The sequence below is a fragment of the Vidua macroura genome, unplaced genomic scaffold (assembly GCF_024509145.1).
Source record: "Vidua macroura isolate BioBank_ID:100142 unplaced genomic scaffold, ASM2450914v1 whyUn_scaffold_267, whole genome shotgun sequence".
NCBI classification, from domain to species: domain Eukaryota; kingdom Metazoa; phylum Chordata; class Aves; order Passeriformes; family Viduidae; genus Vidua; species Vidua macroura.
Window position 1 is genome coordinate 8,539 of NW_026530625.1, and position 26,240 is coordinate 34,778.

At 59.3% G+C, this 26,240-nt stretch overlaps 2 protein-coding genes and 1 long non-coding RNA gene across 3 annotated transcripts; 2 read left to right on the forward strand and 1 right to left on the reverse strand.

The window, feature by feature from the left end:
- The first annotated feature begins 857 nt into the window (after window positions 1-857).
- On the forward strand, window positions 858-13,176 carry LOC128803033 (transmembrane protease serine 9-like). Its single transcript, XM_053969603.1, has 12 exons — window positions 858-1,003; window positions 1,268-1,439; window positions 1,785-1,954; window positions 2,271-2,339; window positions 3,666-3,729; window positions 4,265-4,376; window positions 4,488-4,562; window positions 5,507-5,614; window positions 9,603-9,765; window positions 10,770-11,017; window positions 11,855-11,991; window positions 12,959-13,176. The coding sequence occupies exons 1-12, from the start codon at window positions 858-860 to the stop codon at window positions 13,157-13,159; spliced, it is 1,665 nt and encodes a 554-aa protein (XP_053825578.1). The 3' UTR covers window positions 13,160-13,176.
- Window positions 13,177-16,441: 3,265 nt separating this feature from the next.
- HAUS5 (HAUS augmin like complex subunit 5) lies at window positions 16,442-23,053 on the reverse strand. The gene is made up of 13 exons (XM_053969604.1): window positions 22,904-23,053; window positions 22,282-22,344; window positions 21,857-21,889; window positions 21,544-21,568; window positions 20,959-21,079; window positions 20,374-20,512; window positions 20,142-20,205; window positions 19,816-19,877; window positions 19,681-19,738; window positions 19,529-19,599; window positions 18,831-18,894; window positions 17,798-17,930; window positions 16,442-16,507 (listed from the first exon to the last, which is right to left on the reverse strand). Exons 1-12 carry the CDS (start codon window positions 22,987-22,989, stop codon window positions 17,862-17,864), a joined length of 855 nt encoding a protein of 284 aa, XP_053825579.1. The 5' UTR covers window positions 22,990-23,053; the 3' UTR covers window positions 16,442-16,507; window positions 17,798-17,861.
- Window positions 23,054-23,358: 305 nt separating this feature from the next.
- LOC128803032 (uncharacterized) lies at window positions 23,359-23,935 on the forward strand. Its single transcript, XR_008435615.1, has 3 exons — window positions 23,359-23,403; window positions 23,517-23,573; window positions 23,853-23,935. It is a non-coding gene; the product is annotated as an uncharacterized LOC128803032 (long non-coding RNA).
- Window positions 23,936-26,240: the final 2,305 nt, after the last annotated feature.

Sequence of the window (26,240 nt, forward strand, 5' to 3'; positions counted from 1 at the left end):
AAACCGGCCGGATTCATCCCAAAAACGGCGGGATTCACCCCAAAAACGGCAGAGATTGCCCCAAAAACGGCCAAGCTCACCCCAAAACGGCCGAGATTGCCCCAAACACGGCCGAGCTCGCCCCAAAACCGGCAGAGATTGCCCCCAAAACGGCCGAGCTCGCCCCAAAAACGGCCGGATTCACCCCAAAAACGGCAGAGATTGCCCCAACACGGCTGAATTCACCCCAAAAACGGCAGAGATTGCCCCAAAAACGGCCGGATTCACCCCAAAAATGGATTAATTCCCCCCAAAAATGACCAAGTGCACCCCAAAACTGGCCAAATTCACCCCAAAACGGTCGAATTCACCCCAAAAATGGCCGAGCCCACCCCAAAATTGGCCGAACTCGCCCCAGAGCGGCCGAGTCCGCCTCAGTAACGGCCAAATTGGCCCCAAAAACTGCCAAATTCACCCCAAAACCCCCGAGGGGCCGCGGGCCCGAAATCCCCGAAATCCCAGTCACAGCCCGGAAATTAAAGTTTTTCACCCCAATCCCAGTGCTCAGGGTGACCAAAATTATAAAGAAAATCCGCCCCAAAATCCCGGAATTGAACCCCAAAAATCCCCACGCTTGGCCACGCCCCCAAAGCGCCCCTGCCCACGCCCCCAATCCTGGCCACGCCCCCAAAGGCAGCCACACCCAAACCTGGCCACGCCCCCAAATGCAGCAACACACAAACACGGCCACGCCCCCAAATGCAGCCACACCCAAATGCAGCCACGCCCCCAAATGCAGCCACACCCAAACCTGGCCACGCCCACAAATGCAGCCACACCCAAACCTGGCCCCACCCCGAACTCAGCCACACCCAAACATGGCCACGCCCCCAAACCTAGCCACACCCCCTCTGCACAAAATTGGCCACACCCCCTGCTGCAAGGGAGGGGTCGGTGTGGGCGGGGTCAGGGGCGGGGCCAATGAGGGTGGGGTCTGTGGGTGGAGTCAGCGGGGGCGGGGTCGGTGGGTGGGGTCAGTGTGGGCGGGGTCAATGGAGGCGGGGCCAGCGAGGGGGGGCGTGTCCTCCGTGACCCCTCCATGGCCTGACCCTGCCTTGACCCTTGACCTTTGACCCCTGACCCCTGCTCCGGTGACCTCAGCTTGACCCCGTGACCTTCTGACCCCAGGGGTCACCGCGGGGTCACTCAGGGTCACCCAGGGGTCACCTCAGTGTCCCCGGTGCCACCCCCTGCGCCGCCACCGGGTGTCACCCCTGTGTCACCGCAGTGCCACGCCCAGTGCCACGCCCAGTGCCACGCCCAGTGCCACGCCCAGTGCCGCCACCGTCACCCCTGTGCCACCCCCCGAGGTCACCCGGTGCCACCCCCCGGTGTCCCCCCGTGTCCCTGAGCTGCCACCGCCACCCCCTGTGCCACCTGTGCCACCTGTGCCACACGCGGTGCCACCCCTGCTGTCACCTGTGCCACCCCCGGTGTCACCTGTGTCACCTGTCCCACCTGTCCCACCCCCAGTGTCCCCTGTGCCACCCCCGGTGCCACCCCTGCTGTCACCTGTGTCACCTGTGCCACCCCCCGCTGTCACCTGTGTCACCTGTCCCACCTGTGCCACACGCAGTGCCACCCCTGGTGTCACCTGAGCCACCCCCTGTCCCCACCCCCAGTGTCCCCTGTGCCACCCCCGGTGCCATCCCCGGTGTCACCTAAGCCACCCCCGCTGTCACCTGTGCCACCTGTGCCACCCCCGGTGCCACCCCCGCTGTCACCTGTGTCACCTGCGGTGTCAGCGCGGGCCGGGGCCGGGGGGCGGCGCGTCCCCTCCCGGCCCGGGGGTGGCACAGGTGGCGCAGGTGGCGCAGGTGACGCAGGTGACACCGGCGGGACCGGTCGGGCCCCGCCCCCCGGGCGGTGGCGCTGTCGCTGTCGCTGTCACCGGCGCGGGGTGGCGACAGCCCAGGTGGGCGACAGCGACAGGTGCCCGCAGGTGTCACCTGGGTGCCCGCAGGTGTCCCCTCAGGTGTTCCCGTGTCCCCTCATTGTCCCCAGGTGTCCCCACAGGTGTCCCTGTGTCCCCTCAGGTGTCACCTGGACCCCCTCATTGTCCCCAGGTGTCCCCTCAGGTGTCCCCTCAGGTGTCCCCGTGTCCCCTCATTGTCCCCAGGTGTCCCCTCAGGTGTCCCCTCAGGTGTCCCCTCAGGTGTCCCCTCAGGTGTCCCCGTGTCCCCTCATTGTCCCCAGGTGTCCCCTCAGGTGTCCCCTCATTGTCCCCTCAGGTGTCACCTGGAGCCCCTCATTGTCCCCAGGTGTCCCCCCCGGACACGCCCCAGGAAGGGCCGGGACAGGTGAGGCCAGGTGGGACCTGGGGGGAGGGGACACCCCTGGGGGGGGGTCACCTGTCACACCTGGGGTCACACCTGGGGTCACCTGTCACCCCTGGGGGGGTCACACCTGGGGGGGGTCACCTGTCACACCTGGGGGGGGCACCTGTCACACCTGGGGGGGGGCACCTGTCACACCTGGGGTCACACCTGGGGTCAAATGTCACACCTGGGGTCAAATGTCACACCTGGGTTGGGACGGGATGGATGGGATGGGATCGAGATTGGGATCGGGATCGGGATCAGGGTCAGGATCAGGACCGGGACCAGGATCGGGATCAGGATTGGGATCGGGATCAGGATTGGGATGTGGATCTGGACCAGGGTCAGGACCAGGATCGGGATCATGATCGGGATCAGGACCAGGGTTAGGACTGGGACCAGGCTCAGGACCGGGCTCAGGGTCAGGACCGGGATCAGGACCGGGATCAGGATCAGGACCGGGATCAGGATCAGGACCGGGATCAGGATCAGGACCGGGATCAGGATCAGGGTTAGGACCAGGGTTAAGATCAGGGTCAGGTTTAGGACCGGGACCGGGACCAGGGTTAGGACCAGGGTTAGGACCAGGGTTAGGACCGGGATCAGGACCGGGATCAGGACCGGGATCAGGGTCAGGTTTAGGACCGGGGTCAGGGTCAGGTTTAGGACTGGGGTCAGGACCGGGACCGGGACCAGGGTTAGGATCAGGTTTAGGACCGGGACTGGGATCAGGATCAGGACCGGGATCAGGGTCAGGGTCAGGACCGAGACTGGGACCGGGCTCAGGACCGGGCTCAGGACCGGGCTCAGGACCGGGCTCAGGACCGGGATCAGGTTTAGGACCGGGACCGGGATCAGGATCAGGATCGGGACCGGGACCGGGACCGGGATCAGGATCAGGATCAGGTTCAGGATCAGGGTCAGGTTTAGGACCGGGATCAGGATCGGGATCAGGACCGGGACCGGGACCGGGACCAGGATCAGGACCAGGCTCAGGTTTAGGATCGGGATCAGGATCGGGACCGGGACCGGGACCGGGATCAGGATCAGGATCAGGACCAGGCTCAGGTTTAGGACCGGGATCAGGGTCAGGGTCAGGTTTAGGATCGGGACCGGGACCGGGACCGGGCGCGGGCTCAGCAGGGGGGGGAGGGGCCGCTCGCCCTCCCCTCCCCCACCCGTCCGGGGGTTCCTCCCACGGCGCCTCCCGCGTCACCGCCCCTCCCCCCACCCGCCCCCCGCCCCTCCCCCACCGCCCGCACCCCTCCCCCACCCCGCCCCTCCCCCACCCTGCCCGGTCCCTATAAGAATTCCCGGCCCGGCTCCTCCCGGCTCCGCCCTTCCCGTCCCGACCCAGGTGAGTCCGAGCCAGGTGAGTTCTGAGACAGGTGAGCCCCCCCTGATCCAGGTGAGCCCGAGCCAGGTGAGCCCCCCCCAGCCAGGTGAGCCCCCCCTGACCCAGGTGAGCCCCCCCTGATCCAGGTGAGCCCCCCCCGACCCAGGTGAGCCCCCCCTGATCCAGGTGAGCCCCCCCTGATCCAGGTGAGCCCCGAGCCAGGTGAGCCCAATCCAGGTGAGCCCCGATCCAGGTGAGCCCCCCCCGACCCAGGTGAGCCCCTCCCGAGCCAGGTGAGCCCCGATCCAGGTGAGCCCCCCCCGAGCCAGGTGAGCCCCGACCCAGGTGAGCCCCGAGCCAGGTGAGCCCCGATCCAGGTGAGCCCCGATCCAGGTGAGCCCCCCCGAGCCAGGTGAGCCCAATCCAGGTGAGCCCCCGATCCAGGTGAGCCCCCCCCGAGCCAGGTGAGCCCCGATCCAGGTGAGCCCCCCCCCGAGCCAGGTGAGCCCAATCCAGGTGAGCCCCCCCTGATCCAGGTGAGCCCCGATCCAGGTGAGCCCCCCCGATCCAGGTGAGCCAGGTGAGCTCGATACAGGTGAGCCCCGATCCAGGTGAGCCCCCCCTGATCCAGGTGAGCCCCGATCCAGGTGAGCCCCCCCTGATTCAGGTGAGCCCCGATCCAGGTGAGCCCCCCCCGAGCCAGGTGAGCCCCCCCCCGAACCAGGTGAGCCTCCCCCGAGCCAGGTGAGCCCGATCCAGGTGAGCCCCGATCCAGGTGAGCCCCCCCGATCCAGGTGAGCCCGACCCAGGTGAGCCCAATCCAAGTGAGCCCGATCCAGGTGAGCCCGACCCAGGTGAGCCCGACCCAGGTGAGCCCCCCCGAGCCAGGTGAGCCCCCCCGAGCCAGGTGAGTCCTGAGCCAGGTGTGTCCCGGGGGAATTCCCTGACCCCTCCCCACTGAGAATTCCCGGGATTTTGGGGGGATTTTGGGGGGATTTTGGGGGATTTTGGGGGGATTTTGGGAGATTTTGGGGGATTTTGGGGATTTTTGGTCCTTCCCCGAAATCCCCAACATCCCCCAATCCCAAATCCAGCGGGAGGAGATCCAAATTCCCAAAAATTCCCCCCAAAATTCCCCAAAAATCCCACCTGGATCGCGGGCCACGCCCCCCTCCCAGCACCTGGATCTCACCTGGATTCAGAAAGACAAAAATCCTCCCCAAAATCCCCCCAAATTCCGCAAAATTCCCCCAAAATCCCCCATAATTTCTCCTCAAATTTCCCTAAAAATCCCAAAAATTCCCCCAAAATTTCCCCCCAAAAATCCCAAAATTTCCCAAAAAAATTCCCCAAATCCCCCCAAAATCCCCAAATTTCCCCCCAAAATTTCCCCAAATTCCCCCCAAAATTTCCCCAAAATCTCAAAAAAAATTCCCCAAATTTCCCCCTAAATTCCCCAAAAAAAATCCCCAAAATTACCCAAATTTCCTCCAAAACTCCCCCAAAAAATTCCTCAAAACCCAAAAAATTCCCACTAAAATTCCCAAAACCCCCCAAAATTACCCAAAAATTCCGCCCCAAAATTCCCCCAAATCTCAAAAAAATCCTCCCAAAATTCCCCACATTTCCCCCAAAATTCCTGAAAAAATTCTCCCAAATTTCCAAAAATTCCCAAAAATTTCCCAAAAAATTCCCAAAAATTCCCCAAAATTTCCCAAAAAATTCCCAAAATTTCCCAAAAAAATTCCCGAACCCCCCCCAAATTCCCCAAATTCCCAATCCCCAATTCCCGTTTTTTCCCCCCTCCCCCCAGGAATGGCTCCCCGCGCCCGCGGCCTCCCCTGGCCCCGCCCCCCGCTGCTGCTGCTCCTCCCCCTGCTCGCGCTCGGCCCCGCCCACGGAGCCGGCCCCGCCCAGGAGCGTGAGTGCGGAAAATCCGGGGGAAATTCCGGGAAAAGTTCGGGAAAAACCCGGGAATTCCGGGAAAAAAATCCGGGAGAAATTCCGGGAATTCTGGGAAAAATTCCGGGAAAAATTCTGGGGGAAACTCCGGGGAAAACTCTGGGAACAGTTCAGGAATTCTGGGAGGAAATCCGGGAGAAATTTGGGAATTCCGGGAAAAATTCAGGAATTCCGGGAGAAATTTCCGGGAAAAATCCAGGAGAAACTCCGGGACAAATTCCGGGGAAAATTCGGGAATTCCAGGAAAAATTCCGGGAGAAATTCGGGAATTCCGGGAAAAACTCCAGGAAAAAGTTGGGAATTCCGGGAAAAATTTTGGGAAAAGTTCCAGGAAAATTTCCGGGAGAAACTCCAGGAGAAACTCCGGGGAAAATTCGGGATTTGGGGTTTGGGGGTTTCGGATTTGTGGGTTTGGGTTTGGGGTTTTTGGTGGATTTTGGTTTATTTTGGGGTTTGTGGATTTTGGGATTTTAGGTTTGGGATTTTTGGGATTTGGGGTTGGGATTTTGGGGTTTGTGGTTTGTGGATTTTGGGTCTGTGGATTTTGGGATTTGGGGTTTGGTTTTTGGGATTTTGGTGTTTCGGGTTTGTGGATTTTGGGATTTGGGGTTTGGGTTTTTGGTGGATTTTGGGTTTGTGGGTTTTGGATTTGGGGTTTTGGGTTTGGGATTTTGGGATTTGGGGTTTGGTGTTTGGGATTTTGGGGATTTTTGGGAATCCCCCCCAGGATCCCCCCGTTGGCTCCGTCCCCGTGGGAATTCCCGGCGTTTTCCGACCCCAAATCGGCCGTTCCGGGGCTCGGGGCTTCCGGTCCCAAACTCCCCGGCCACTCTCAGGGTGGCCCAGGTGGCCACAGGGTCCAGGTGGTCACTCTGGGTCCAGGTGGTCACTCTGGGTCCAGGTGGCCACTCAGGGTGGTCACTCAGGGTCCAGGTGGTCACTCAGGGTCCAGGTGGTCACTCTGGTCATTCTCAAGGTGGTCATGGTCAAGGTGGTCAGGTAGGACCAGGTGGCCCCAGGTGGGCTCAGGTGGGCTCGGGTAGGACCAGGTGAGCTCAGGTGGCCCCAGGCGAGCTCAGGTGGGCTCGGGTAGGACCAGGTGAGCTCAGGTGGCCCCAGGCGAGCTCAGGTGGGCTCGGGTAGGACCAGGTGAGCTCAGGTGGCCCCAGGCGAGTTCAGGTGGCCCCAGGCGAGCTCAGGTGGCCCCAGGTGAGCTCAGGTGGCCCCAGGTGAGCTCAGGTGAGCTCAGGTAGGACCAGGTGGGCTCAGGTGGCCCCAGGTGGGCTCAGGTGGCCCCAGGCGAGCTCAGGTGGCCCCAGGCGAGTTCAGGTGGCCCCAGGTGAGCTCAGGTGGGCTCAGGTGGCCCCAGGTGAGCTCAGGTGGGCTCAGGTAGGACCAGGTGAGCTCAGGTGGCCCCAGGTGAGCTCAGGTGGCCCCAGGTGAGCCCAGGTGGCCCCAGGTGAGCTCAGGGCTCCTCCAGGATCTCCCGAAATCCGTGGGAGGAGTTCCGGCGTTCCGGAGCCGGGGAGGTTCCTCCACCCCCACCAGTCCAAACCAGTCCCACCAGTCCCGGCGGCACCGGGGCCACCCGGACCGGGCCAGCGCCGGGGGTGGCCACCAGCCCAGGGGGCGTGACCTCCAGGTGGCCACGCGGCCCCCGCTGCTCACGGGTCCAGGTGGTCACTCCCAGGGTGGTCACAGGTCCAGGGGGTCACTCCCAGGGTGGTCACTCTCAGGTGGCCATGGGGCCCAGGTGGTCAAGGGTCCAGGTGACCAGAGGATGATGGTGGTCACAGTCCAGGTGACCCTGGCCAAAGTCATCACAGGTCCAGGTGGTCACAGGGTCAAGGTGGTCACTCCCAGGGTGGTCATGGGTCCAGGTGGTCACAGGTCCAGGTGGTCACTCTCAAGGTGGTCACTCCCAGGGTGGTCACAGGTCCAGGTGGTCACTCTCAGGGTGGTCAGGGGTCCACGTGGTCACAGGTCCAGGGGGTCACTCTCAGGGTGGTCACTCCCAGGGTGGTCACTCCCAGGGTGGTCACTCCCAGGGTGGTCACTCCCAGGGTGGTCACAGGTCCAGGTGGTCACTCTCAGGGTGGTCACTCTCAGGGTGGTCACTCTCAGGGTGGTCACTCCCAGGGTGGTCACTGGTCCAGGTGGTCACAGGTCCCGGTGGTCAAGGAGCCCCTTTCCCCAGGTGGCCCCAGGTGACCCCAGCCCCACCTGGGCTCCCCATTCCTCGTTCTTGGCCCACCTGGGCGTGGCTGGAATGTCCGGAGTCCTCCTGGGCAGGTGAGGGGCCCTGGGCACACCCAGCTCACCTGGGCAGGTGAGGGGCCCTGGGCACACCCAGCTCACCTGGGCAGGTGAGGGGCCCTGGGCATGCCCAGCTCACCTGGGCAGGTGAGGGGCCCTGGGCACACCCAGCTCACCTGGGCAGGTGAGATCCTGACCCCACCCAGCTCACCTGGGCAGGTGAGGGGCCCTGACCCCACCCAGCTCACCTGGGCAGGTGAGGGACCCTGACCCCACCCAGCTCACCTGGGCAGGTGAGACCCTGGGCACGCCCAGCTCACCTGGGCAGGTGAGATGCTGACCCCACCCAGCTCACCTGGGCAGGTGAGATGCTGACCCCACCCAGCTCACCTGGGCAGGTGAGGGGCCCTGGGCACACCTGCACAGGTGAGACCCTGACCCCACCCCGGTGACCCCACTGACCCCACCCAGGTGAGATCAGTGGCCTCTCAGTGATGTCACAGCTTCCGGCACACCTGATTGGCCGGTCGAGCCGCCCGCGGAGGTGTCACGTGACCACACCTGGCTGCCCCCACAGGGCCCCAAAATTCCAAATTTTCCCTTTTTTGGGCCATTTTCCCCATCCCCCCCCTCCCGATTTTCCTTCTTTTTTCCCAAAATTCCCAAAAATGTCCCCATTTTTTGGTCAATTCCTCATTTCCCCCCATTTCCTATTTTCTCTCAATTTTTCTCATTTCCCCCCATTTTCTCCCCATTTTCCCCATTTCCCTCCATTTTTTCCCATTTCCCCCCATTTCTCACAGTTTTTCCCCATTTCCCCCCGTTTTCTCCCCATTTTTTCCCATTTCCCCCCCCCTTTCCCCCCGTTTTTCCCGTTTCTCACCGTTTTTCCCCGTTTTCCCAGTCTCCGAGGAGGATGAGTCGCGGCTCTTTCCCCATTTTTCCCATTTTCCCCATTTTTCCCATTTTCTCCAATTTCCCCCCATTTTTCCCATTTTCCCCCATTTTTCCCATTTCCCCCATTTCCCCCATTTTTCCCATTTTCCCCATTTTCCCCATTTTTCCCGTTTTCTCCCATTTTCCCCCATTTTCCGATTTCTCCCATTTCCCCCCATTTTTCCCGTTTTCTCCCATTTTCCCCATTTCCCCCATTTCCCCCATTTTCCCCATTTTCCCCGTTTCCCCCATTTCTCCCATTTTCCCCATTTCCCCCATTTTCTCCCATTTTTCCCATTTCACCCATTTCCCCGAATTTTCTCCCATTTTCCCCGTTTTCCCCATTTTTCCCATTTTCCCCGTTTTCCCCATTTCCCCCGTTTCCCCCATTTCTCCCATTTTCCCCATTTTCCCCGTTTTTCCCATTTTCTCCCATTTTCCCCATTTTCCCCGTTTTCCCCGTTTTTCCCGTTTTCCCCCGTTTTCCCCGTTTTCCCCGTTTTTCCCGTTTCTCACCGTTTCCCCCCGTTTTCCCCATTTTCCCCATTTTCCCGTTTTCCCCGTTTTTCCCGTTTTCCCCCCGTTTTCCCCCCGTTTTCCCCGTTTTTCCCGTTTTCTCACCGTTTCCCCCCGTTTTCCCCATTTTCCCCGTTTTCCCCCGTTTTTCCCATTTTCCCCGTTTTCCCCGTTTTTCCCGTTTTCTCACCGTTTCCCCCCGTTTTCGCCCATTTTCCCGTTTCCCCCGTTTTCCCCAGTCCCCGAGGAGGACGAGTCGCGGATCATCGGGGGCCGGCCCTGCTCGGTGGCCCAGCGGCCCTTCCAGGTGGCCCTGACCAAGCGGGGGCAGATCCTGTGCGGGGGGAGCCTCGTGGGGGCGCGCTGGGTCCTGACGGCCGCGCACTGCCGGCAGCCCACCAGGTGAGCGCACCTGGGCACACCTGGGGCACCTGGGATACACCTGGGGGCACACCTGGGGCACCTGGGCACACCTGGGGGCACCTGGGATACACCTGGGGGCAAACCTGGGCACACCTGGGGCACCTGGGATACACCTGGGGGCACACCTGGGCACACCTGGGGGCACCTGGGCACACCTGGGGGCACACCTGGGGCACCTGGGCACACCTGGGGGCATCTCAGCTACACCTGGGCACACCTGTCCCCCCCAGGCATACCTGGGGGACAGCTGAGATACACCTGGGCACAGCTGACGCAAACCTGGGCACACCTGGGGGCACCTCAGATACACCTGGGCACACCTGGGGCACCTGCCTGGCTGGGTGGTGACACATGTCCCACCCCACCTGTGCTGGAGCCATCTCACCTGTCCCGTGTCACCTGTCCCGTGTCAGCTGTCCCGTGTCAGCTGTCTCTCTTACCTGTCCATCTCACCTCTCTCACCTGCCCATCTCACCTGTCCCATCTCACCTGTCCCATCTCACCTGTCCCATCTCACCTGTCCCTCTCACCTGTCCCTCTCACCTGTCCGTGCTCACCTGTCCCATCTCACCTGTCCCTCCCACCTGTCCATCTCACCCGTCCCTCTCACCTGTCTCACCTCACCTGTCCCTCACCTGTCCCTCTCACCTGTCCCATCTCACCTGTCCCTCTCACCTGTCCCTCCCACCTGTCCATCTCACCTGTCCCTCTCACCTGTCCCATCTCACCTGTCCATCTCACCTGTCCCTCTCACCTGTCCCTCTCACCTGTCCCATCTCACCTGTCCCTCTCACCTGCCCATCTCACCTGTCCATCTCACCTGTCCATCTCACCTGTCCTGTATCACCTGTCCCTCTCACCTGTCTCACCTGTCTGTGCTCACCTGTCCCATCTCACCTGTCCCATCTCACCTGTCCTGTATCACCTGTCTCACCTGTCCCTGCTCACCTGTCCCATCTCACCTGTCCCTCCCACCTCCGCAGGGAGCTGCAGGTGCTGATCGGCACCAACACGCTGCGGGCAGGTACGGGCCAGGTGCGCCGCGTCTCGCGCCTCCTGGTGCACCCCGGCTACAACCCCCGGCGCAACGACAACGACTTCATGCTGCTGCACCTGGACGCACCTGTGCGCTTCGGGCCGCGCGTCAAGAAAATCCGCGTGGCCACCAGGTGTCCCCGGGCCGGGCAGAACTGCAGCATCAGCGGCTGGGGCACCACCAAGTCACCTGGAGGTACCTGGGCACAGGTGTGGGGGGGGTGGCAAGGGCGTCAGGTGTGTCCCAGGTGTGTCACAGGTGTGTCCCAGGTGAGCCCCAGGTGTCCCCGGGCCGGGCAGAACTGCAGCATCAGCGGCTGGGGCACCACCGAGTCACCTGGAGGTACCTGGGCACACCTGGGCACAGGTGTGGAGCGGTGGGAAGGGCGTCAGGTGTGTCCCAGGTGAGCCCCAGGTGTGTCCCAGGTGTGTCCCAGGCTGGCCAGAACTGCAGCGTCAGCGGCTGGGGCACCACCAAGTCACCTGGAGGTACCTGGGCACAGGTGTGGGGGGGTGGCAAGGGCGTCAGGTGTGTCCCAGGTGAGCCCCAGGTGTGTCCCAGGTGAGCCCCAGGTGTGTCACAGGTGTGTCCCAGGTGAACCCCAGGCTGGCCAGAACTGCAGCATCAGCGGCTGGGGCACCACCGAGTCACCTGGAGGTACCTGGGCACACCTGGAGGTACCTGGGCACACCTGGGCGTACCTGGGCACACCTGGACGCGTCCAGGAAGGTTTTGGGTCCCACCAAGGGTGGGAACGGCCCCAGAATGGGGAAAGTCCGGGGGATTTTGGGTTCCATGTAACCAAAAATGGGGATTTTGGGAGATTTCAGGGGATGTTTCTCTCTCACCTGTGCTCACCTGTGCTCACCTGGACAGGTCTAGGAAAGTTTTGGGTTCCACCAAGGGTGGGAACGGCCCCAGAATGGGGCAAACCCGGGGGATTTTGGGTTCCGCTGACCCAAAAATGGGGATTTTTTTGGGATTTGGGGGGATTTTTCCCTCTCACCTGTCCCACCTGTCTCACCTGTGCAGCCAAGCTGCCGCGGGACCTGCAGTGCGCGCAGGTGCAGACCTTCGGGCCGGAGCAGTGCGCCCGCGCCTACGGCAGCGCCGTCACCCCCAACATGTTCTGCGCAGGTGTGCCCCAGGGCGGCGTCGACTCCTGCCAGGTGCGTGCCAGGTGTGCCAGGTATGACAGGTGTGTGCCAGGTGTGTGCCAGGTGCGCCAGGTGTGTGCCAGGTATGACAGGTGTGTGCCAGGTGTGTCAGGTGTGTGCCCAGGTGTGCCAGGTGTGCCCCAGGGCGGCGTCGACTCCTGCCAGGTGTGTGCCAGGTGTGTGCCAGGTGTGTGCCAGGTGTGTGCCAGGTATGACAGGTGTGTGCCAGGTGTGTCAGGTGTGTGCCCAGGTGTGCCAGGTGTGCCCCAGGGCGGCGTCGACTCCTGCCAGGTGTGTGCCAGGTGTGCCAGGTGTGTGCCAGGTATGACAGGTGTGTGCCCAAGTGTACCAGGTGTGTGCCAGGTATGACAGGTGTGTGCCAGGTGTGTGCCAGGTATGACAGGTGTGTGAGCAGGGGTATCCTCAGGCAGTGTCAACTCCTGCCAGGTGTACCAGGTGTATCCCAGGTGTATCCCAGGTGTGTCTCACCTGTCTCTCACCTGTCTCACCTGTCCCAGGGTGACTCCGGGGGCCCGCTGGTGTGCGGGGGGTACCTGCAGGGCGTGGTGTGCCGGGGGTGCAGGTGTGCTCACCTGTCCCAGGTGTATCAGGTGTAACTGAGGTGTATCCCAGGTGTATCCCAGGTGTCTCTCACCTGTCTCACCTGTCTCACCTGTCTCTCACCTGTCTCACCTGTCTCTCACCTGTCTCTCACCTGTCTCTCACCTGTCTCTCACCTGTCTCACCTGTCTCACCTGTCTCTCACCTGTCTCTCACCTGTCTCTCACCTGCCCAGGGTGACTCCGGGGGCCCGCTGGTGTGCGGGGGGTACCTGCAGGGCGTGGTGTGCTGGGGGTGCAGGTGTGCTCACCTGTCCCAGGTGTATCCCTGGTGTCTCACCTGTCCCAGGTGTACCAGGTGTAACTGAGGTGTATCCCAGGCGTGTCTCACCTGTCTCTCACCTGTCTCACCTGTCCAGGGTGACTCCGGGGGCCCGCTGGTGTGCGGGGGGTACCTGCAGGGCGTGGTCTCCTGGGGCCTGGCCGTGTGTGGCCAGCGGGGCCAGCCAGGTGTGTACAGCAACGTGTGCCGGGCCAGCGCCTGGATCCGCCGCGCCATCGGCGCCGGAGCGCCCGCGCTGACCGCGAGTGACCGCAGTGACCGCAGTGACCGCGAGTGACCGCAGTGACCGCGAGTGACCACGGGGGACCACGAGTGACCAGGAGTGACCATGAGTGACTACAAGTGACCAGGAGTGACCGCAGTGACCACGAGTGACCGCTGCTGACCGCGAGTGACCACCGCTGACCACGAGTGACCACCGCTGACCACGAGTGACCGCGAGTGACCGCGGGGGACCACGAGTGACCACAGTGACCGCAGTGACGAGTGACCGCCGCTGACCATGAGTGACCGCAGTGATGAGTGACCAGCAGTGACCACAAGTGACCACAGTGACCACGAGTGACCAGCAGTGACCAACAGTGACTACGAGTGACCAGCAGTGACCGCAGTGACCAGCAGTGACCAGCAGTGACCACGAGTGACCAGCAGTGACCAGCAACCAGTGACCAGTGACCAACAGTGACCACAGTGACCAGCAGTGACCACGAGTGACCGCAGTGATGAGTGACCAGCAGTGACCAACAGTGACCAGCAGTGACTGCAGTGACCAGCATTGACCAACAGTGACCACAGTGACCAGCAGTGACCACGAGTGACCAGCAGTGACCGCAGTGACCAGCATTGACCAACAGTGACCAGCAGTGACCAGCAGTGACCATGAGTGACCAGTGACTACCAGTGACCAGTGGCCAGCACTGACCGGGGATTTGGGGGGGAAATAAAGAAAAATGGAAAAAACCCGTGAGGTGTGGAGGGACTGGGATGGACTGGGATGGACTGGGACAAACTGGGAGGGACTGGGATGGAACTGGGATGAACTGGGAGCGGTGGGGCGCCCCCTGGTGTTTCCCCTCCACTCCCCCGGGGCCCCCCTGGGGACCCCCCCATTGAGCACAGACTCAGGCCACGCCCCTTTCCCCGCCCCTTTTTATTCCCGACCAATCAGAGCCGCGGCAGCGCCTCAGGAGGGCGGGGCCCCCCCCTCCTCCTCGGTGGGCGTGGCCTCCTCGGGGGCGGGCGTGGCCTGCAGCGCGTGGGCGGCACGTCTCCAGCGCTGCAGCCAATAGGAGAAGGGGGTGCGGTCGGGGGGCGTGGCCAGGGCCCACTGGGCCGGCTGGGACCACCTGGGGAGAGGGGCGGGGTTAGCAGAGGGGGCGGGGCTTGGCTGGGAGGAGCCTCACCCCCACCCCAGGCCCCTCCCCTACAGGCCCCTCCCTTTGCCCCTCCCCTTCAGGCCCCGCCCCCTCGCTCACCATTGGCTGACGAGCTCCTGGAGGCGGGGCCAGTCCCTGATTCGCTGCCGGATGCCGTCGCTGACCAATCGCAGCCGGGGCAGCAGCTCCGCCACGACCTCGGGGAGGGGCGGGGCCGGCTCCGGCCCCGCCCCCAGGGCGGGCCCCGCCCCCCGGCGCACGCGCAGCGCCCCCTGGCGGAGCTGCTGCCGCAAGATGGCCGCCCGGGACAGCAGCGCCCCCTGCTGGATACGGGGGGGAAAGGGGGGCGTGGGGGGGGTCTGGCCACGCCCACAGCCCGGCAGGCCACGCCCCCAATTGGCAGGACCCTCCCCCACCCCAAGGCCGTTCTCTCCTCCCTTTAAGCTCCTCCCCCACCCCTCAAACTCCTCCCCCCTCTTCCAGCCCCTCCCTCGAAGCCCCCCACATAAGCCCCTCCCCTCTTTAGACTCCACCCCCTTAAGCCCCTCCCCTCTACAAGCCCTCTAAGCCCCGCCCCATTTACTCTCCCCATCGAGCCCCGCCCCCATTTTACCTCCTCCCTCCTCAAGCCCCTCCCCTTTAAGCCCCTCCCCCATTAAGCCCCTCCCCCGTTGAAGCCCCGCCCCCACCTGGGCGGCGCGCAGCTCCTGGGCCAATCCCTGCAGAGGGGGCGTGTCCTGCCGCGGGGGGCGGGGCTCTCCCAGCGCTCCCAGTGCTCCCAGTACGAGCTCCCGGCGCCGCCGCCCCTCCCCCTCCAGCGGGGGAGGGGCCGAGCCCGGCCCCGCCCGGGCCACGCCCGCGACCTGCGGCCAATCACAGCGGTGGGAATGGGGGAGTGGGAGGGACTGGGGGGGACTGGTCTGTACTGGGAGCACTGGGAGGGACTGGGGAGGTACTGGAGGGTTCCCAGTGGGTTACTGGTCTGTACTGGTCTATACTGGTTTGTAAGGCTCTATACTGGCCTGTACTGGTCTATACTGGTCTATACTGGTCTGTACTGGTCTATACTGGTCTGTACTGGTCTATACTGGTCTATACTGGTCTGTACTGGCCTGTACTGGTCAATACTGGTCCATACTGGTCCGTACTGTTGTACGCGGGTGCAGTTCCCACCTGGTCCTGCAGGGGGCGCAGCGCCGCACGGCGCCCCCTGGTGGCGGCGCTCAGGAAGCGCAGGCGCTGCTGCAGCTGCACCTGGGGAGAGGAAAACGCCCGAAAACCACCAAAATTCACCCCAAAATCACCCAAATTCACCCAAAAATCACCAAGATTCACCCCAAAAATCACCAAGATTCACCCAAAAATCACCAAAATTCACCCAAAAACCACCAAGATTCACCCAAAAACCACCAAAATTCATCCGAAAACCACCAAAACTCACCCAAAAATCACCAAGATTCACCCAAAACCCACCAAAATTCATCCAAAAACCACCAAAATTCATCCAAAACCCACCAAAATTCATCAAAAAACCACCAAAATTCATCCAAAAATCATCAAAATTCACTCAAAAATCACCCAAATTCACCCCAAACCCCACCAAAATCCACCCAAAGTGCACCAAATTTAACATAAAATGCTCCCCAAAAGCACAAAAATTCGCCCCAAATTCACCCCGAATCACCAAACTTAACAAAAAATACACCCAAATATCACCAGAATTAACCCGGAACGCACCAAAAATCACCGAGTTTAACCCAAAATACAACAAGTTAACCCCAAATACACCAAAATTCACCCCAAACTCACCCAAAAACCACTCCCCAACCCCAAAAACCCCAAACCCAAAACCCCAAATCCCCCAGAACCCCCAAACGTCCCGAAATGCCCAGAAACGCCCAAATTCACCCCAAAACCACCAACCCCCAAGCCCCGCCCCCCCCACCTGTCACTCACCACTCGGCCCCGCCCCCTCTGCAGCCGCCGCCGGAGCGCGCCCAGGGGCGGCTTTGGGGCCAAACCCGGGGATTTTGGGGCTTTTGGGGCCAAAGCCGGGGATTTTGGGGCTTTTGGGGCCAAAGCCGGGGATTTTGGGGCTTTTGGGGCCAAAGCCGGGGATTTTGGGGCCGAGCGTTGCTGGTCCGGCGGTTTTTGGGGTGAATTCCGGCGGTTTTGGGGCCGCTCCCCCGCGCAGCTCCCGCAGCAGCGAGGCGCGGGCGGCGCCGAGAGCGGCCCCGAGCAGAGCGAGCCTGGGACGGGGCGGAAAACGGGGGAAAACGGGAAAAACCGGGTGAGAACGGGGAAAAATGGGAAAAATGGGGTGAAAACGGGGAAAAACGGGGAAAAATGGGGTGAAAACGGGGAAAAACGGGGCGAGAACGGGGTGAGAACGGGGAAAACGGGAAAAACGGGGTGAGAACGGGGAAAAACGGGGGAAAACGGGAAAAACGGGAAAAACGGGGCGAGAACGGGGTGAGAACGGGGAAAACGGGAAAAACGGGGTGAGAACGGGGTGAGAACGGGGAAAAACGGGGAAAACGGGAAAATGGGAAAAACGGGGCGAGAACGGGGAAAAACAGGGAAAACGGGGTGAGAACGGGGAAAACGGGAAAAATGGTGTGAGAACGGGGTGAGAACGGGGAAAAATGGGAAAAACGGGGAAAACGGGAAAAACGGGGCGAGAACGGGGAAAAACGGGGTGAGAACGGGGTGAGAACGGGGAAAAATGGGGTGAAAACGGGGAAAAACGGGGTGAAAACGGGGAAAAACGGGGTGAAAACGGGGTGAGAAACGGGTAAAAATGGGAAAAATGGGGTGAAAACGGGAAAAACGGGAAAAACGGGGCGAGAACGGGGAAAAATGGGGTGAGAACGGGGAAAAATGGGGTGAGAACGGGGTGAAAATGGGAAAAATGGGGTGAAAACGGGGAAAAACGGGGTGAAAATGGGTAAAAATGGGGTGAAAATGGGTAAAAACAGGGAAAAACGGGGTGAAAACTGGGAAAAATGGGATGAAAACAGAGAAAAATGGGAAAAACGGGGTGAAAACGGGGAAAAACGGGTAAAAACGGGGAAAACGGGAAAAACGGGGTGAGAACGGGGAAAAACGGGAAAAACAGGGTGAAAATGGGGAAAAAGGGGAAGAATGGGGTGAAAATGGGGAAAAATGGGGTGAAAACGGGGAAAAAGGAGAACAACAGGATGAAAACGGGATTTTTGGTGTTTTTTGGGGGAAAAAATGGGAATTTTGGGGTTTTGGGGACAGAACGTGAGGAACTTGGGGGAGAAAGGGGGAATTTAGGGAATAAAAACGGGAATTCTGGGTTTTTTGGGGAATAAAAACGGGAATTTGGTGTCTCGTGGGGGGAAAAGGGAATTTGGGAGGAGAATGGGAATGGGGGGAGGGGGAATTTGGGATTTTGGGGCTCCTGGTGTGGAAATTCGGGATTCTGGGGGGTGTTGAGTGGGGAATTTGGGATCCTGGGGGGAATTTGGATCCTGGGGGGATATTTGGGATAACTGAGGATGTTTTGGGGTTACCTGGCGGCCCCGGCCGTGCCCCTGCCCCGCTCCAGGTGCGTCCCCAGCGTCCCCAGGCGCCGCCTCAGGTGGGACAGGTGGGACAGGAGGGGGGGCAGCGCCCCCACACCCCCCCCACGGCGCCCCAGCGCTCCTGGGGACCCCAAAGGCACCTCAGGGACCCCAAAAATGAACTTATCCACCCCAAAAACCCCAAAACTCACCCCAAAAATGAACTTATCCACCCCAAAAACCCCCAAAACTCACCCCAAAAATGAACTTACCCACCCCAAAAACCCCTAAAACTCACGCCAAAAATGAACTTATCCACCCCAAAAACCCCCAAAACTCACCCCAAAAATGAACTTATCCACCCCAAAAACCCCAAAACTCACCCCAAAAATGAATTTATCCACCCAAAAACCCCAAAACTCACCCCAAAAATGAATTTATCCACCCCAAAATTCACCCCAAAAATGAACTTATCCACCCCAAAAACCCCCAAAACTCACCCCAAAAATGAACTTATCCACCCCAGAAATCCCAAAATTCACCCCAAAAATGAACTTATCCACCCCAAAATTCACCCCAAAAATGAATTTATCCACCCCAAAAACCCCCAAAACTCACCCAAAAATGAACTTATCCACCCCAAAACCCCCCAAAACTCACCCCAAAAATGAACTTATCCACCCCAAAATTCACCCCAAAAATGAACTTATCCACCCCAAAACCCCCCAAAACTCACCCCAAAAATGAACTTATCCACCCCAAAATTCACCCCAAAAATGAACTTATCCACCCCAAAAACCCCCAAAACTCACCCCAAAAATGAACTTATCCACCCCAAAAATGAACTTATCCACCCCAAAAACCCCCCAAAATTCACCTCAAAATAAACTTACCCACCCCAAAAAGGAATTTGTGCACCCTAAAAACCCCCAAAATTCACCCCAAAAATGAACTTATCCACCCCAAAAACACCTCAGGGACCCCAGAAATCCCAAATCCCCCCAAAATTCCCCCAAACCCCCCCGTTCCCCTCCCCCTTCACCTGCAGGAGGCTCCTCAGGGTGGGCGGGGCCTCGGCCGAGAGGGCGGGGCCATCCAGAAGAGCCCTGTGGGGGTGGGGTTAGGCCACGCCCATACTGGATAAAGCCACTCCCCTTCACCACCATGGCCACGCCCCCAGAGTCCCCCAAATCCTCCAAGATTCCGGAAAGGGCCCCAAAAATCCCACCAGGAACCCCAAAATTCTCTCAGAACCCCCCCAAAATTCACCTCAGGAACCCCAAAATCCCCTCAGAGACCCCAAAAATCCTGTCAAAACCCCCAAAAATTCACCCAAAATCTCCCAGATCCCACCAGAAATCCCCCAAAATCTCCTCAAAATCCACAAAATCCCCCAAAATCCCCAAAAATTCCCTCAAAATCCACAAAATCCCCCCTGGTTCCCTCGAGAGATCCCAAATCCCCTTTTTGGGGTCCCCCTGGAGTCTGGGGGTTTTTGGGGGGTCCTTGCGGAGATGCTGGGGGGTCTTGGGGGGTTTTGGGGGGGATTTTTGGGATTTGGGGCCTCAGCAAAACCCAAAAAAGGATTTTGGGGGGGTTAAAAAGAATTTCAGAATAAAATTTTGGGGGATTTTTTGAAGAATTTGAGGCTTCAGGGACCCCAAAAATGGAATTTGGGGGAGGGGAGGGGACCCCAAATCCTCCCTTTAAGCCCCGCCCACCCCTTTAGGCCACACCCACCTCGTGCTCTGATTGGCCAGAGCCTCCAAGGCCCACAGCACCGCCCCCGGGCTGTGGCCAATCAGCACGGCCTGTAGGGGGCACCAAGCGTCAGGGGAGAGGGCGTGGCCTGGTTGGAGCCCCGCCCCCTTTCCCCAGCAAGCCACGCCCACCTCAGCCTGTTCCAGCCAATCCGGAGCCTCCTGGGGTTCCCCCGGGTGATTGGCAGCTCTGTGGTTCATAAACTCGCTGATTAGGGGTTAATTACGTGGTTAATTAGGGCCTAATGAGAGAGGGGAGGAGCTTACCTCGATGGGCGTGGCCTCTGCAGCTCCGCCTCCCTGGCTTTGCACAGGGCCTTGATTGACACCTGCGGAGGGGGAGGGGCTTGGGGGTCCTGGGGGGGATTTGGGGGGTCCAGGGGAGGTTTGGGGAATTTGGGGGACCCTGGGGGGGGGATTTTGGGGCTGAATTTTGGGGGTCCTGAAGGAGAGTTTGGGAATTTTTGGGAGGGATTTGGGAATTTTTGGGAGATTTTGGGTGGGATTTGGGAATCTGGGGGAGATTTTGGGAATCTGGGGGGTCCGGGGTGGGATTTTGGGTTTTTAGGGGTCCCCAGGCCCCGCCCACTCACCAGCACTTCCGGCTCCGCCCCCGAGGCCAAGATGGCCGAAAGCTCCGCCCGGGACTGGCCCGGCCTGAGGGGAGGGAGCCCAAAACCCCTCAAAACCGCAAAATAATCTCAAAACACCCCAAAATCCCAAAATCCCACCTTTGCCCATATAAGGAAAGTCCCATTGCCATATAAGGAATCCCCACCAAGCCCCACCCCCTTGTGCCACACCCCATTAGGCCCCGCCCCTTACCTCTGCGGGGCTCCCTTTAGCGCCCCCTGGTGGCCGCCCCGCAGCCCTGCAGGGCTTGGCTCCGCCCCCAGCAGCCGAAGCTCCGCCCCTCGCTGAAGCTCCGCCCACCTGCGGCTTTGCCCCGCCCTCAGCGAGGCCTCTGAGGGGGGAAAAGGGGGGTGGAGACCCCAAAATTGGGGCGGGGACCCCAAAATTTGGGTTGGATCTCCAAATTTGGGTTTTGGGGGCCCCGGGACCTTAAAAATGGGGGGGGAGGGGGGGGAACCCAAAATTTGAGGGTGGGGATCCAAAAATTTGGGGTTTGCGGGGTCAGGGGACCCTAAAAATGGAGAAAGGGACCCCAAAATTGGGGTTGGGGGGGGTTAGGGGCCCCAAAAATTAAGGGATCCTACAAATTGGGGGTGGGGACCGCCAAACTGCAGTTAAGGGGGTCAGGGGACCAAAAAAATAGTGAAAGTTTGGGTTTTGGGGGGTCAGGGACCCTAAAAATGGGGCTGGACCCCAAAAATTGGGGCGAGGAGACCCCGAAATGGGATTTGAGGGGTAGGAACCTTTGTGCGGGTGCCGCGTTTCCCGCCGACTCACCGAGGTGCTGCGCCGTTTCCTGTGCGTCCGCAATGGCGTCCCCCAGGTCCTGCAGCTCCTTCCGGAGCCGCGCCACCGCCGCGCTCAGCGCCCCCTGGCGGCTCGGAGGAGCGGCGGCGGCCTGCGCCCGCATTTCACCCCAAATCCTCCCAAATTCACCCCAAAACTCACCCCAAAATTCACCCAAATCTCCCCGAGATCGCGCCCATCCTCCTCACCATCCCAAACTCATTCAAGAAGATTTCACGAAAAAACAAACCAAAATTACAGAAAAATGAAATTCAAAGTGTACGGGAGGACCCAATTTTGGGAAAGCACCCCAAATTTGGGGTAAATCCCCCAAGTGTCCCCACCCCCCCCTACCTTGAGGGACCCCCAAATTTTCAAAGAGGTCCCAAAAAAACCTCAAAAATTGGCTGAGACCCCTTAAAGCCCCCCCAGATTTTAGGGACACCCCAAAATGGGGCAATACCTCGAAATATCCTCCAGATATGAGGTAACTTTCCCCAGATTTTGGGTTCCCCACCCCAAATCTGGCCCCCCAAATTCCGTCCAAACCTCCCCAGATTTTGGGGTCCCCCTCACCTCCAGCTCCTGCAGGTGCCCATGCCTGAACCCGGAGTTAAGGAATTTTGGGATCCCCTCCAAATGCCTCCCCCTAAATTTTGGGGTGAACCCCAAATTTGGACGCTCCCACCCGAATTTCTGGGCTCCTCCCCCAATTTTTGGAGTCCCCCCCCATTGATTTCCGACCACGAAACCCCCCCTCAAAACCTTCGGGAAGCCCCCAGATTTTGGGGGTCCCCCCCCCCCCCATTTTTGAATTCCTCCCCAATTTTCAATTCCAGGAGCCCCAAAATTTTTGGGACCCCCCCCCCCCCCCCCAGATTTCGGATACCAGCGCAGGTTTCCTCGAATCTTCTTCACGTTCCTGTGGGGACACCCAAAAATTCTGTGAGGGGGGAACCCGGAGAAACCGCGCGAAAAGCGCCGCGGGGCATGACGGGAACTGTAGTTTGGTGAGTGTGGAACCTACAACGATGCTCTATGAGCCGCGCGGGGCATGACGGGAACTGTAGGCGCGGCTGCAATAAAGCCCTATGGGCGCGCGGGATCATGGGAGTTGTAGGCTCGGTTATAATGAGCCTTAACGGGACCCGGGGGCTGATGGGAGTTGTAGGCGCACATACAACGGGACCTAATGGGCGCCGCGCGGCATGATGGGACCTGTAGTCCTGGAAAATACTTTTTACCCGTCCCCCCCTTCAATTTTGAGGGATTTTGGGGATTTTTCACCCCCTAAGTTTTGGGGTCCCCCCTCACCGGTGGTTTCGGACGTGGCGAGTGACGTAATCCCAAACGGGAGCTGTGGGGCCGGAGCAGAGCCTAGAGGGGACGGAATTTGGGCACCCCAAAATTTCGGGGGGGACCTTAAAATGCACGGGGGGGGCCCCAGAATTCACCCAGAACCCCAAAACTCCCCCAAAGGTTTCCAAATCCTACCAAGGGATCCCAAAATCATCCCCAAACCCACCAGGAATCCCCAAAACGGTCCCCAAAAACCCTCCAGGGTCCCCAACACCCCCCAGAAGCCTCCAAAGGGACCTCAAAACCCCCCGGGACCCCCCCCAGCCCCCCCCAAGGAAACCCAAAAATCCCCCAGGACCCCCCAAAGTCCCCCAGGACTCTCCAAAGGAACCCTAAAATTCCCTCAGGATCCTCCAAAACGCCCCAGGACCCTCTCAAGGGACCCCAAAACTCCCTCAGGACCCCCCAAGCCCCCCAGGACCCTCCCAAGGGACCCCAGACCGCCTCAGGCCCCCCTAAATTCCCGATCCCCCCCTCACAGAGCGCTCTGGGGGTTCCCACCCGCGGCCCCCCGGTATCCCCCGGCCCCTCCCCGCCTCGGGGCGGCCCGGGGGGGGGGTCCCCGGGTGGTCCCGACCTGCGCAGCGCGGCCGGGGAGGGGGCGGCGGAGGGCGGCAGCTCCATCTCCTCCCGGAGCCAGCGCCCCAGAGCCTCCGCCATCATGGCCGGGGGGCTGTGAGGGGAAGCGAAAAAGCGCGCGAAAAGCGCCGCGTGGCAGCACGGGAGTTGTAGTGCGGGAGGGGCGGCACCTGCAAGGATGCGCAATGGAGGCGCGGGGCATGACGGGGGTGGTAGGCGAATAACGGAGGTGCTGTGCTGCGCGAAGGATGATGGGGGTTGTAGGCTCGGTTATAATGAGGCTCTATGGGGCGCGCGGAATGTGGGGAGTTGTAGTCCAACCATCGATCGTTCTCCATGGGGCCGCGGGGCGTGACGGGAGTTGTAGTCAAAACTGCGCTGCCTTAAGGTACCGTCCTCAAGGCCGCTGATTGGCTGCGACCCAAGATTGGCAGGCGGCTCGACCAATGGGAGGCGGCGGCGGCGGAAGGCGGGAAGCCGCGGCGCCTGAGGGCGGCGGTGAGGGGGGTGGGGGGGGGACGCGGATTTTGGGGCTTTTGAGGCGATTTTGGGGCGTTTTGGGGAATTTTGGGGAATTTTGGGATCCCTCATGGCCCCCCCACCCCTGACAGGCCCCAGAGACGCGTCCGGAGCCGTGATGGCCGCCAAGGTGAAGGTGGAGAAGCCAGGTGAGCTCGGCCGGGAGCCCCAAAATCCCCCAAAATTCTACAAAATTTCCCACAAATCCCCCAAAATTCCCAGCCGGGAAATCCCTCAGATCCCCTCCGGAATCGCCCGAATCCCCAAAGATTCCCCGAATTTATCCCCGAATCCCCAAAGATTCCCCGAATTTATCCCGAATCGCCGTCAGGACTCCACAGATGCCCCCCCAGAATTCCTAAAGCATTCCCGGATTTCCAGCCGAAATTCCCAGTTAAGTTCCCCAAATCCCCGATTCCCGTTGCCAGAGCTGTCCCCGGGGGCCGCCCGGCGCCGCCTGGACGCCGTCCTGGAGCAGCTGCTGCAGAGAGGGACCCGGTGGGACACGGGCTGGGATTGGGATTGGGAATTTGGGATTGGGAATTTGGGATTTGGGATTGGGAATTGGGGATTTGGATTTGGGAATTTGGGGATTTGGGATTTGGGATTGGGGATTTGGGATTTGGGATTTAGGGATTGGGGATTGGGGATTTGGGGATTGGGGATTTGGGGATTGGGATATTCGGGAATTGGGATTTGGGATTTGGGGATTGGGGATTTGGGATTGGGGATTGGGGATTTGGGATTTGGGATTTGGGATTGGGGATTTGGATTGGGATTTGGGATTGGGATTTGGGATTTGGGAATTCGGGGATTGGGAATTTGGGATTTGGGAATTTGGGATTTGGGATTGGGGATTGGAATTTGGGGATTGGGATCTGGGGATTGGGGATTGGGGATTTGGGGATTGGGGATTTGGGGATTTGGGATCTGGGAATTTGGGGATTGGGGATTTGGGATTTGGGGATTGGGGATTTGGGGATTTGGGGATGGGGAATTTGGGATTTGGGGGTTGGGGATTGGGATTTGGGAATTCGGGGATTGGGGATGGGAATTGGGGATTGGGGATTTGGGGATTGGGGATTGGGGATTGGGGATTTGGGGATTGGGGATTGGGGATTTGGGATTTGGGAATTGGGGATTTGGGGATTGGGGATTTGGGATTGGGGATTGGGGATTGGGGATTTGGGAATTTGGGATTTGGGGATTGGGAATTTGGGGATTGGGGATTTGGGATTTGGGGATTGGGATTTGGGAATTTGGGATTTGGGGATTGGGGATTGGGGATTTGGGAATCTGGGAATTTGGGGATTGGGAATTTGGGAATTGGGACTGGGGATTTGGGATTTGGGGATTTGGGATTTGGGGATTGGGAATTTGGGGATTTGGGGATTGGGAATTCGGGAATTGGGATTTGGGGATTTGGGATTTAGGATTGGGGATTTGGGGATTGAGGATTTGGGATTTGGGGATTGGGAATTTGGGGATTGGGGATTTGGGATTGGGAATTGGGAATTGGGGATTTGGGATTTGGGGATTTGGGGATTTGGGGATTGGGAATTGGGGATTTGGGGATTGGGAATTTGGGGATTTGGATTTGGGGATTGGGGATTTGGGATTTGGGGATTGGGAATTTGGGGATTGGGAATTCGGGAATTGGGATTTGGGAATTGGGGATTGGGAATTTGGGAATTCGGGGATTTGGGATTTGGGGACTGGAATTTGGGAATTGGGGAATTCGGGGAATTTTTTTACGGGGAAATTTGGGGTTTTAATTGGGATTTCTGGGGGGCCTGTGGGGAATTTTGGGGGCATTGGGGGATTTGGGGAATTTTGGGGAAATTTGGATTTTAATTGGGATTTTGGGGGATTTTTGTTTTTTGGGGGGGGATTTGGGGGGGAAGCTTGGGAATTTAATTGGGATTTTTGGGGTCTGGGGGAATTTTGGGGGAAGTTCTGGGATTTTATTGGGATTTTATTGGGTTTTGGGATTTTTAGGGGATTTTGGGGGGAAATTTGGGAACTTCATTGGGATTTTGGGGGGGTTGGGGAATTGGGGGGAATTTCGGGGGGGAATTTGGGGGATTTCTGGGTTATTCTGGGGGATTGGGGAAATTTTTGGGGGGGGTTTTGAGTTTTTAGCGGGATATTTGGGACTTGATTCGGTTTTTGGGGTTTTTTTTGGGTTACGTTTTGTTGGTTTTGGGGTTTTTGGGGGTTTTTTTTGGGTGTTTTTGGGCTGGTTTTGGGGTGTTTTTGGGGTTTTTTTTGTGTTTTTGGGGTGTTTTGTTGGCAATTTTTGGGGTGTTTTTTGGGTGGTTTTGGGCTGTTTCTGGGGTGTTTTTTGGGGAAGTTTGGGGGTTTTTTTGTGTGTTTTTTGGCTGCTTTTGGGAGTTTTTAGGCTGTGATTTGGGGTTTTTTTTTGGGCTGTTTTTGTGGTGGTTTTTGGGAATTTTGGGGTGTTTTTCGGGTGGTTTTGGGCTGGTTTTGGGTTGTTTTTTGGGAGATTTTTTTGTGTTTTCGGGGTGTTATTTTGGGAATTTTTGGAGGGTTTTTTGTGGGTTTTTTTTGTGTTTTTGGGGTGTTATTTTGGGAATTTTGGGGGGTTTTTTTGGGTGTTTTTGGGCTGGTTTTGGGTTGTTTTTTGGGGGATTTTTTTTGTGTTTTCGGGGTGTTATTTTGGGAATTTTTGGGAGGGTTTTTTGTGGGGTTTTTTTTTGTGTTTTCGGGGTGTTATTTTGGGAATTTTGGGGGGTGGTTTTGGGCTGGTTTTGGGTTGTTTTTCAGGTGTTTTTTTGGGCGTTTTCGGGGTGTTA